Genomic DNA, 12,493 nt, shown 5'->3' with positions numbered 1-12,493 from the left:
GCTGGAACTCTAAGGGTACACCCAAAAGAATACAAAAACTGGACCCAGCTAGTTTCATGTATTCTTTGTATTTTTTTTTTTTTTTTTTTTTGTAGAAACAGGATTTTGCTATGTCACCCAGGCTGGTCTCAAACTCCTGGGCTCAAGTGATCCTCCCATCTCGGCCTCCTGAGTAGCTGGAACTCTAAGGGTGCACCCAAAAGAATACAAAAACTGGACCCAGCTAGTTTCATGTATTCTTTGTTTTTTTGTTTGTTTGTTTGTTTTGTTTGTTTGTTTGTTTTTGTAGAAACAGGATTTTGCTATGTCACCCAGGCTGGTCTCGAACTCCTGGGCTCAAGTGATCCTGCTGCCTCGGCCCCCCAAAGTGTTGAGATTACAAGCGTGAGCCATGGTACTCAGCCTATTCTTTCATTGCTTGAATCTTCCTTACCAGAATTCTGATTTTTCCTGGGCTTAGAAAAAACTCTTGTAGGTCTTGGATTTATTTGTCCTGTGGGATTACAAGTCAAGTATTTGCAGACTCGGCCTAAGTCAATGGGAAAAGCATAGAGGCACCCACTGAGTCAGTTGACACACACACAAAGGTTCCGATGGATTCTTTTGTTTTGGCAAGGTGCACATTCTCGCGCTTCTGAAGGCTGGCCCTGCTCGTTCTGTCCACAGCCACAGGTTGGGGAAGGGGAGCGGACTCAGGCGAAGAGGCCCCCTTCTCCTTTCTCCCCAGCTCCTGTACATGTGTGGGGGCCTCCTGGAGCGGCCCCTGATTCTTGCCGAGGTGGTGCCCAGGTATTCAGTCATGCTGGAGCTGTTCGACGCTGAGCTGGACAACGCCAAGATCTTGTATGATGCCCAGATGGCAGCCTCCGAGGAGGGCAAAATTCCCCTGATCCACAAAAACATGCCTCCCGTGGCCGGGCAGCTCAAGTGGAGCCTGGAGCTGCAGGAGAGGCTGGAGGTGTCCATGAAACACCTGAAGCACATCGAACACCCGTGAGTCACAGCCCTGGCCGGGGGCAGGCAGGGGCAGGCACCCCAACTCCATGGCGCTGGGAGAGCGAGAGGGACTTTCCCAGCCCTGAGCCGGACCACCCTGCTGTCGACCAGACCATTACCTCCCAGAGCAAAAGCCCAGAAGAGACCCTGTCGGGTCCTCCCTCCTCCCCTGAACGTCTTCTCGGTGGGAGTGCTCAGGGGGAAGCTGGCTGGTCCCCACCCTTGCCCACCAGTCTGGTAGACGTGAAGACCACCCGGCAGGAACAGGCAGAGGCTGTGTGTGCAGTCGGCTGAGCCACTGTTGCATGAACTTGGCCGAGGCTCCCAGACAGCCAGGGCCAGTAGAGGCTTCATGGTGGACCCAGGGACTGCTGCAGGGGAGGCCCGGCTGGAGGTCTTGGCCTGGGGAGGCCGATGCAGCTGACCGGGCATGGGGGAGGCTTTTATGCAGTCGTGTGGGGGACATATTTGCTTTCATCTGTTTGACCCCAGGTTGGAAGGGAGAATGAAAGTTGGAGAGGGGCTGGCAGTCGGGAGCTGGTTGCTGCATGGGTTCTCTTTTGGCCTCCTGGGCCAGTGGCTGCAGACTGCAGGTCCGAGTTCCGTTTGAACATTTGGTCTGGCCACTGCTTGTTTGCATATTCAGTCTGTGAGCCTTGAGTAAACGGGTGGCTGGCCACTTCGGCACCCCGGATCAGGCAACAGCAATGGGACACATCGAAGAGACCCCACAGGAGATGTCCATGGGGCCTCACCTTCCCACTCTGATTCCAGGGTCATGTCTGGAGCGGAGGCCAAGTTGATTTATCAGAAGTATGACGAGATGATGGAGCTGCTGGGGTCCCACCGCGAGAAGATCTACCAGCAGTGGGTGGCGGGCGTGGACCAGGACTGCCACTTCAACCTGGGGCAGCCGCTAATTCTGCGGGACGCCTCCAACAACCTCATCCACGTCAACTTCAGCAAAGCGGTGGGTGCCAGGAGTGGGGACCTGTCAAAGGCTCCTTGGGAGCTGGGGGCAGGGCCTGCCAAGGTTCCCTCAGCGCGGATTCCTGGAGGTCGATGTTTATATCACAGTTAGCCTAAAGCTTCACTTATTAAGTATGTCCAAGGTATATTTAAGACATGAGGCAAAGCAGAAGCAATTTTGAGAGTAGCTTCAACGAGTATCTTCTTGAAAGCGTTCGTGTGATCCCAAGAAGAAACATCAATCTGAAATTGGAAGGAAGAAAAGTATTTGCCGAATCTATACAAATGCGCTGGCTGGTCGAGGCAGGCACACTGGGGAGAATTCACACTCGTGGGCTTTGGGATGTGGGTTCCATGGCTAAAACCCAGGAAGTTCAGAAGAACAGAGACGGAACCCAATTCCTACAGTCACAGCCCCAGAGCTGCCCAACCTACACGCGGCAAGGCAGGGAAACCAGAGATGCGGCTCTTCCTTGGAAATCTTCCCATTCACTAACATTGATTCTTTCATTCACTGAATACTTACTGAGTACCTACTATGTGTGTGTGCTTGGGATAAATGAGTGAGACAGAGATTCAGAGATCTGTCTGTCCTGCCCTCCTGGAGCCGACTCCCGGCAGGAGGGCGGGGAGGATGATCAGTTAGCATTCACCAGGGAGTCAAGCATGTGATACTGTAGAAGGTGCAATAGGTTCCACAGAAGGAAGAGCAGGAAGGGCAGGTTAAGAAGATCAATAGAGCTGGTGGAAGGGGCAGGTGCAAGTTTAGATGTGAGCAGAGACTTGTGGGAGGTCAGAGTGCCACTGAGCAGAGATGGAAGGGACAGCCTTGCAGCAGAGCACACAGCTAAAGGCCAGGGGGCATGAGAGCCTGGTGAGGTCCAGGAGCAGCAAGGCGGCCAGTGGGGCGGGGGAGTGGGCAAAGGGGAGGTTGTAGGAGAAGAGGTGAGAGTGATGAGGAAGGGCCCCATGGGCCACAGAGGGACTTGGGGCTTGGTTTGAGCAAGATGGCAGCCCCTGCAGGGTTTCAGGCAGAGGAGTGCTGTGATTAGATTTCTACTTGTAAAGGACCCTTCTCCACGCTGTGAGGTGTGTAGATTGAAGGGAGCTGGGGCTGGGGGAAATTGTAGGAAAATCAGGAGCCTGTTGCCACAATCCAGGCAAGAGATGACAGCTGGGAGGTGGTGGCTGGAACCAGAGTGGCAGCAGTGAAGGTGGTGGTGAGCTTCTGGACTTGATCATAGTGCCATGGAGACTCCTAGTGGGTTGGAAATGGGGCGCGATTGGAAGAGGGGAGTCAATCCCAGTGTTTTGGGATCAGGTGAGTAGACGGGTAAAATTGCCATCAGCCAAGAGGGCAGGTGGGGCAGGCCACAGGGGAAGATGGGCTGCTCTGCTTTGGCCTTGTTGGGTGTGAGATGTCACCTGGACATCCAAACAGAGGAGCTGAGTAGGCGGGTGGATACAGAAGTCTGGAAGTCACGAGAGAGGCTGGGGTTGGAGATATAAATGTGGGAGCCACCCACACAGAGATGGTACTTGTAGCCGTGACACTGGATGGCATCACACCTCATTCAGTGGAGATGACAAACAAATGAGCTGGCTGGTCAAGGCAGCTATGATGTTGGATGACATCACACCTCATTCAACTGAGAGTAAATTGAGAAGGACCAAGCTCTATGGCTCCCCATCATGGACATCTTGAGATTATCAAAAAAGACTAATAATGGTGACCAGGAATATGTGGTGTCCTGGAAACCAGGAGGACACTGTGTGCCCAGGAGGAAAGAGTGCCAGCTGCTGGGGATCCCATGAGATGAGGCCTGTGATGTGACCAGGGGTTTCAGCAACATGGAGCTTATCTCAACTTTGAGAATAGCTTTGTGGCCAGAAGCACTGTTGGAAGGGAGGTCCCTGTTGTTGATCTCTTGGGTCATAACCAGGTGAAAGGAGAGAGAAAAGGGAAGGTTAGATCCTAGGGAGGACACAAGTGAAGACCCAAAGTCTTACCCCAAACCTCCTGGGGGTAGTAGGTTGGAGAAGACAGAGATAAGAAAATTAGGATGATGTCAGCCTCCCATGGTGATGATGAGGTCATCCACCCATGGTGACAACGATGATGTCATCCACCTGTGACGATGGTGTCATCCACCTGTGAGGATGATGTCATCCACGAGGGTGACCTCATCCACCCATGAGGATGATGTCAGTGCTTTCTGTCTCAGGATCAGCCAACAGGGTGAAAACGTCCTGGTCCTGCCAGCAACCACTGCCTCTCACCAACTTTGAGATCCCAGGCTGTCAAAACATCCCAGGACAGATGCTCATTTCTGTTGCTTGAACACGGCACTGTTGACATGACCTGCTGACATGTTCTTTGATCTTCACTTGTCATTCAGTTGGTGGCAGTTCTGAGAGAGGTCAAGTATTTGAATTTCCAGCAACAGAAAGATATTCCAGACAGTGCAGAGAGTCTGTTCTCAGAGAACGAAACTTTCCGGAAGTTTGTGGGCAACCTGGAGCTGATCGTTGGCTGGTATAATGAGGTGAGCTGGTGCTCCCGATGCAGCTTGGTTTTCTTCTGGTTTTTTGTCAAGTTTCCGTTTTTGTGTTTCAGAGATGTGGCTCTTCCTGGGAAATCTTCCCATTCACTCAAATTCATTCTTTCATTCACTGCATACTTACTGAATACCTGCTATGTGTATGTGCTTGGGATAAATGAGTGAGTCAGAGATCTCTGTCCTGCCCTCCTGTTCTGTTCCACTTGGAGATCTTACACCAGCATTTGTCGTCACCCAACAACTGCTGATGTAAGATCTCCAAGTGGAACAGAATTAAATGAGTGTGTTTTAATATTCAAACATGGTTCAAGCCAGTCTTCATTATTCATGCAAATAGCAGCAGCAAAGATAGTGGTGACTCAGAACAGCTGGTGATGGATATCTTATTCCCACTGGGCTTTGGTTTATGTTACATGATTTTTATTTATTTGGAGACAGTCTCACACTGTCACCCAGGCTGGAGTGCAGTGGCGTAATCTCGGCTCACTACAACCTCTGCCTCCCAAGTTCAAGCGATTCTCCTGGCTCAGCCTCCTGAGTAGCTGGGACTACAGGCATGTACCATCACTCCTAGCTATTTTTTTCTATTTAAATAGAAAAAAATATTTTGAGCTTTAGATTTATGACCAAGGGAAAAGGTCTGAGCCCAGAAATGCTCAGTGATCCACATATATTTCTTTGGCTTAGAATCATAAAAAGATACCAAATATAGAAACTTTGGGATTATATACCGAGGATTTATGTATTAAAAGTAATGGCAAAGACGGCAGTTACTTTTGAACCAACATATACACGGTTGATTCTCAACTAGCTATGGTATGGGCTAGAAAGAGGAATACTATAACATAAAAACAGTAGCTGTGTACATAAATCCTCAGTGATAAAAGTCATTCTAAAAGTTGGAGTGTACTGAAATATGATTTCCAAACAGAAACATGAATCATCATTGGCTCGGTTAGGGTAGTAGGCTGTTATGATATTGCTATAAAGAAATACTTGATACCTGTAATCCTAGCACTTGGGGAGGCCAAGGCGGGTGGATCACCTGAGGTCAGGAGTTCAAGACCAGCCTGGCCAACACAGTGGAACCCCCGTGTCTACTAAAAATGCAAATATTAGCTGGGTGTGGTGGTGGGTGCCTGTAGTCCCAGCTACTGGGGAGGCTGAGGCAGGAGAATCGCTTGAGCCCGGGAGGCGGAGGTTGCAGTGAGCCAAGATCACGCCACTGTACTCCAGCCTGGGCAACAGAGCAAGACTCCATCTCAAAAAAAAACCCAAAGCCTGAGACTGGGCAATTTGTGAAGAAAACAGGTTGAATTGGTTCATGGCTCTGCAGGCTGTACAGGAAGCATAGTGGCTTCTGCTTCCGGGGGGGAACCTCAGGAAACTTGGAATCATGGTGGAAGGTAAAGGGGAAGCAGCCACGTCACCTGGCAGGAGGTGGGATAAAGAGAGAAGTGGGGGAGGTGCTATACCTGTTTAAAAACCAGATTGCACGAGAATTCATTCACTGTCCCAAGAACGGCATCGAGGGGATGGTGCTAAACCATTCATGAGATCATCGTCCCCATGATCCAGTCTTCTCCCACTAGGCCCCACCTCCAACACTGGGGATTATAATTCAACATGAGGCCTGAGTGGCAACACAGATCCAAACCGTATTAGTTGGTGTTGAGGAATAAAAGTCCTTCCCAGAGAACAATTTAAAATCTGGTTGGACTGGGAACAAAACCTGTAACCTCTGTTTTGCAGATAAAAACTACAGTGAAGGCAGTAGAATTTCTACTAATAAAGTCAGAATTGGAAGCAATCGATGTCAAATTACTGAGTGCTGAAACGACATTATTCTGGAACGGCGAAGGTACGGAGGCCACATTCCTCCCACCTTGGGTTAAACTTGGGGGTCCAACCTGCCCAGCATCTGTCCTCAAACACCACTGGAGTGGCCACTTCTGCCTCCTGGCTGCATGGATCTGCTTTAACTGCAAGGGGGCTAGAAGATAGTCACCTCCACCTGCTTGCCCAGGCCAAAAATAACAAAAAACAAACAAACCAAAAAAAAAAAAAGAAAAAGCCTATCTGTGTCCCTTACAAATGGAATCCAGTGAAGAGTCCCTGGGAACTGCCAGGGGGTTCCAAGGTTCCCAAACTGGGTTTGCTGGAGGCCCGGTTTCTACTGTTGGTTTATCAAGCATGCACAGAGCATGCACAGCTGGTGAGCAAAGCCAGTGCACATCTTGGTTAACTCAGGGCAGATGTCAGGAAAGTAGAAAGAAGTGTGGTCACAAGTCCCCTCCTTCCCTTCATTCTACCACTGGACGAGGCAGGAGGCCCCCGACCCCCTGGCCCCATCTCTGACGCTCCCAGAGGTGGAAGCTTTTAACGTGAGGAGTCTGGGGCTCCTACGTGGGGTGAAGGGTCCACATATTCTCCAAACCCTGTGTCTAAAGGGACACTATATTCGTGATTCCTTGGCATTTCATTTCAGAGAACACGCAACGATTTCTTCTGGGAATCACGTTCCGGAATAGGAGGAGTGTTTTCCCAGGGCTATCTCGTAGTGATGAGTGTTAAGCCAACCCAAGAAAAGTTTTCATCCTGCTGAATTGCTCTTTTCTTTTTTTTTTCTGAGACGGAGTCTCACTCTGTCACCAGGCTGGAGTGCGGTGACACGATCTCGGCTCACTGCAACCTCTGCCTCCCGGGTTCAAGCGATTCTCCTGCCTCAGCCTCCCAAGTAGCTGGGATTACAGACACCTGCCACCACGCCCGGCTAATTTTTTGCATTTTTAGTAAAGACAGCATTTCACCATGCTGGCCAGGCTAGTCTCGAATTCCTGACCTCGTGATTTGCCCGTCTTGGCCTCCCAAAGTGCTGAGATTACAGGCGTGAGCCACTGCGCCCAGCCTGAATCGTTCATTTCGTAAGATTCCTTTACACTTCCATTTTAGGTGTGTTTCAATACATTCAAGAGGTACGAGAAATTCTGCACAACTTGCAGAACAGGATGCAAAAGGCAAAACAAAATATAGAAGGAATTTCACAGGCTATGAAGGTAAGCAAGGGGCAGAGCACAGAGCGGGGCTTTGTGGGGGCCTGGGGCTGCCCTGGGGCAAACCAGCCTGCATAGAGGCCCATGGAAAATGCTGTGATGTGCGGGGGGCAGTGGGAGCTGCCATGCAGTGCTCTCCACCGGTAGGATGATATCAGAGTGGTCCCAGGGCAGAAAGAGCCCAGTTGCTCAGTGGAATTCAGTTCTCCATTCTGCTCTGAGCTCTGCAAGGCCCCCACTGTGTGCCAGGCCAGCGCCAGTAGCAAGGGGTGGAAAGAGATCTGCCAAGACTCACGCCAGTGGGAGGAAGCCCATTGCCCAGTACAGAAGCAGTACCGTTCTAACTCAAGTTCCTTCCGGAGCACTGGGGGAAATCCTTCATTAGTCTTCTGGGTGGTCCGGTCGGTCAGTGATGCTCTAATGTGCAAAAACACTTACAGCAATATATCCAAAAGGAAGTTTTAAGGAACGTCTCCTCTTGTTAATTTGCAGTGTCTACTCTGCAACTCTATTTCTTTTCTTTTTTGTTTTTTCTTTGAGACAGAGTTTCACTCTGTTGCAGCTGGAGTGCAGTGGCATGATCTTGGCTCACTGCAACTCTGCCTCCTGGGTTCTAGTGACTCTTAGTGTCTCAGCTTCCCCAGTAGCTAGGACTACAAGTGTGTGCCACCACGCTCAGCTAATTTTTTGCATTTTTAGTAGAGATGCGGTTCCGCCATGTAGCCCAGGCTGATCTTGAACTCCTGAGCTCAGGCAATTTGTCTGCCTTGGCCTCCCAAAGTGCTAAGATTACAGGTGTGAGCTTCTGCACCTGGTTAACCCTATTTTATTTTTAAATGATCATGTTTAAGCTATATTTCTCTATCAACATATCAAAACTACATCATCATGATGCCCCACCCACCCTGCTCCGTTTAACCAGCCGCTACAACTGGACTTCAGATTACATAGCATTCCACCATTTCCCTCCCCAACCTCTCCACAAACCCTTGAGTAGAGATCATTTAGAATTTCTGAGAAAAACAAGCAATTGGAAAAGAAAATGGTTCAAACTCAGTCCATCAGACCTGGAATAAATAATTCCTTTTGGAGTTTATACATTGTCAGGCTGTGCCCTTAGCACTCAGGTGAACAGCAAAGGGGTGAGGACCAAAAGGAGGTTGTTCAAAGATTATGCAGCATTTGAGAGGAGGAAGTCATTTGGTATCTCAGAAAAACACAGACCTATTGAAGCTATTCAGTTAGTAAACCTAAGACTTTTTTTCTTAAATTAAAAAGGCCATGACATCTATGAAATAACAACAGAATGAGAACTAAGAACAGAATGAGAGGAAAGCAGAGAAGTGAAAGGACATGGCTAAGAAAATCAAAACTGCAAAAGAATTAAAATATACTGAAGCACCAGTTAGACTAGAACTGGTGCTGTGTGACAGTAGATATATTAAATAGAGGACAATTTTAGGAAATTGCTAATATGCAAAGGGAAATAACAATAGATAATGTGTAAGATGGAGAGGAATAACATAAAAATCATAGTTGTGACTAAAGAAATAATAGGCTGGGCATGGTGGCTCACACCTGTAATCCCAGCACTGTGGGAGGCCGAGGTGGGCGGATCACTTGAGGTCAGGAGTTCTAGACCAACCTGGCCAACATGGTGAAACCCTGTCTCTACTAAAAATACAAAAAGGAGCCAGGTGTGGTAGTGTGCACGTATGATCCCAGCTACTAGAGAGGTTGAGGCAGGAGAATTGCTTGAACCTGGGAGGCGGAGGTTGCGGTGAGCTGAGGTCATACCACTGTACTCCAGCCTGGGCGACAGAGCGAGACTCTGTCTCAAAAAAAAAAAAAAAAAAAAAAAAGGTAGACATATTCTGACCATAATTTTAAATCTCAAGGGTACAGAACAATCTTCTGTATGTTTCTACCAAGCAGGTAGCCTTTTGACTTTACATAGATTTCCAGAACATGACGAAAATAGCCAGTCTTGAGAAAGGCTCCTGACAATTATCTGTGAATGCAATAGTAAAGTCATCCTCACACGTGCAGGGGCTTGGAAAAATACCATTTAGGTACCCTTCCTGAGAAACCTATTCCAGAATGTATTCCAGGACACCAATAGATCAACCATATTCTAGAGTACCAAGGAGAGAATTAACATTTAAATAAGACTAGCAATGAGCTTGGAACCAATTAAATATAAAGAGAGAAGTATATAAAGAGATAAATATGGTTGTGAAAGGTTACATTCCAAAGTCAAAAACAATACTTGTAGAAAAATATAAATGGTAGAAACCATATCCATGGTGATAAATGTGATCAATAATTGGAAGTTAGGAGGACGAAAAAAGGTAGTACAGGGAAGTTAACCATATCCTAAATTCCTAAACATGGGTAATGGGAATCAAAAGCAATTTTTCCTTTTTTTTTTTTTTGAGATGCAGTCTTTCTCCGTTACCTGGGCTGGAGTGCAATGGCACAATCTCGGCTCACTGCAACCTCTGCCTCCCAGGTTCAAGCGATTCTCCTGCCTCAGCCACCCGAGTAGCTGGGATTACAGGCATGCGCCACCACACCTGGCTAATTTTTGTATTTTTAGTAGAGATGGGGCTTCACCATGTTGGTGAGGCAGGTCTCAAATTCCTGGCCTCAGATGATCCATCCGCCTTGGTCTGCCAAAGTGCTGAGATTACAGGCGTGAGTCAGCACTCCCAGCTGCAATTTTTATTTCCAAAATTAGAGAAATATTTAAAAGATAGCTTTAATAAACTTAATGGCAAGTACTAGTGGAATTATAAAGAGGATTTCTCCTATCCAAATCACTAAAGAATATAAAAGCAAATAAGCTATAGTTTTTAAAGCAAAATACCACAACAAAGGGAAACAGAAAGCAGAAAGGATAAGACATGATAACAAAGGGCAAACATTAGTTATAGTATATATAAATTATTTAAAAGCAAAATGTTTAGATTCAATTGTTTAAAAATGTAATTATATGCCACTTCCAAGAGATACCTAAAGCAAAATGGAAAGGTTGAAGACAAAATGATTGACAAGTAGGTGAAACCATATGAAACTTCCAATAATTGACCATTTTTGACCTTTAAAAGATGGCAGTTCTCACAGCTAAGCACAATGGCTTATCCCTCCAGTCCAAGCACAATGGCTCATGCCTGTAGTCCAAGCACTTTGGGAAGCCGAAGCAGGAGGATTGCTTGAACCCAGGGCCTTCCTATGTTGCTCAGGCTGGGCAATGCCTGTGGTCCCAGCTATTCTGGAGGCTGAGGTGGGAGGATCACTTGAGCCTGGGAGGTTGAGGCTGTATGAGCTGACATTGTGCCACTGCACTCCAGCCTGAGTGACAGAGCAAGACCTTGTTTCTAAGAAAGAAAAAAGCAATTTCAAATGACAGTCTTATTCACAGACATATATAGATCCTTGCATACATACATACACATATACAACAAAATATTAATCAGCAAAGAGCAACTCGGGGCAAAAATACATAGTTAGCTAAACATATATGATCAAGTAAAATTTATATAAAAGTTATAGTTGTCCTAAAATATTGTGTTCCCAATGAGAGTATGGTTAATATATCTAGGCCGGGCGTGGTGGCTCAAGCCTGTAGTCCCAGCACTTTGGGAGGCCGAGACGGGCGGATCACGAGGTCAGGAGATCAAGACCATCCTGGCTAACCCGGTGAAACCCCGTCCCTACTAAAAAATACAAAAAACTAGCCGGGCAAGGTGGCGGGCGCCTGTAGTCCCAGCTACTCGGGAGGCTGAGGCAGGAGAATGGCGTGAACCCGGGAGGCGGAGCTTGCAGTGAGCTGAGATCCAGCCATTGCACTCCAGCCTGGGCAACAGAGTGAGACTCTGTCTCAAAAAAAAAAAAAAAAAAAAAAAAATATATATATATATATATGTGTGTGTGTGTGTGTGTGTGTGTGTGTGTGTGTGTGTATGTATAAATAAAGGCAAAATCTATTAGAAGAACTGAAAAATGGGCAGAATGCAAATGTAATGGGAAGCCTAACACAGCGTTATTATACTGCCATGGACTGCACGTTTGTGACTCCCAAACATTCCTCTGTGGAAGCGCTAATCCCACTGTGGTGGGTCTTGGAGACATGGCCCTGGGGAAGCAGTTAGAACATGAGAATAGAGACATCATGAAGGCGATTGTGCCCTTATAGCAACAGGCACGAGAGAACTCACTCTGCCCCTCCGCCATGTGAGGACACAGCAAGAAGGCGGCCGTCGCCATCTGCACACCAGGAAGAGAGCCCTCAGCTGGAACCAAACATGCCAGCACCTTGATCTCAGACTTCTAACCTCCAAACCTGAGAGAAATGTCTGTTGCTTAAGCCCCCTAGGATATGGTATTTTGGTTATAGTAATCCAAGCCGACTAAAACATACACAATACGTGTTTTTTCTGACCATGAAGCAATAAAACTGCTAATGAAAAAACGGAAATCCTTCTAACAAGGTAAACACAGGCTTAATCATATCATTTACGTTCACACAAAAGCGTCAGTAGAAAAACTAAAAGTAGTCACATAAATAGCAAATACTGGACAGAGGAGGGACGTGGGTAATCTAGTCTTCATTGTTCGGAGTCACAGAAACAGTTAGAAATGGCTGAATCGATGTAGAGTCTGTAAATGATCAGAGTGACAGAGGCAGCCGTGAGAAGAAGGAAAGCTGAGTTCCCTCATGTTTCCAGCTGGGAGATGGGATGGAGGATAGGGAGACATGGGTCAAAGACCTTTTTTTTTTTTTTGTCAAAAACTTTTATTAGGTGTTTTGTTACCATATATGTATCACTGTAATGCAGATGTATAGGGAAAACAAAATCTTTTTTTTTTTTTTGAGACGGAGTCTCGCTGTGTCTCCCAGGCTGGAGTGCA

At 47.3% G+C, this 12,493-nt stretch overlaps 1 protein-coding gene across 1 annotated transcript in view; it reads left to right on the top strand.

Moving 5' to 3' along the window:
- Nucleotides 1-12,493, top strand: part of DNAH17 (dynein axonemal heavy chain 17) — a 171,464-nt gene that overhangs the window by 24,026 nt on the left and 134,945 nt on the right. The window contains exons 12-16 of the mRNA XM_045376584.3: nt 728-993; nt 1,771-1,966; nt 4,365-4,511; nt 6,279-6,387; nt 7,479-7,582. Coding sequence (XP_045232519.2) covers nt 728-993; nt 1,771-1,966; nt 4,365-4,511; nt 6,279-6,387; nt 7,479-7,582 — 822 coding nt within the window. The remainder of the gene's footprint in view (nt 1-727; nt 994-1,770; nt 1,967-4,364; nt 4,512-6,278; nt 6,388-7,478; nt 7,583-12,493) is intronic.

The sequence above is a fragment of the Macaca fascicularis genome, chromosome 16 (assembly GCF_037993035.2).
Source record: "Macaca fascicularis isolate 582-1 chromosome 16, T2T-MFA8v1.1".
NCBI classification, from domain to species: domain Eukaryota; kingdom Metazoa; phylum Chordata; class Mammalia; order Primates; family Cercopithecidae; genus Macaca; species Macaca fascicularis.
This window is presented reverse-complemented; position numbering and strand designations above follow the sequence as displayed.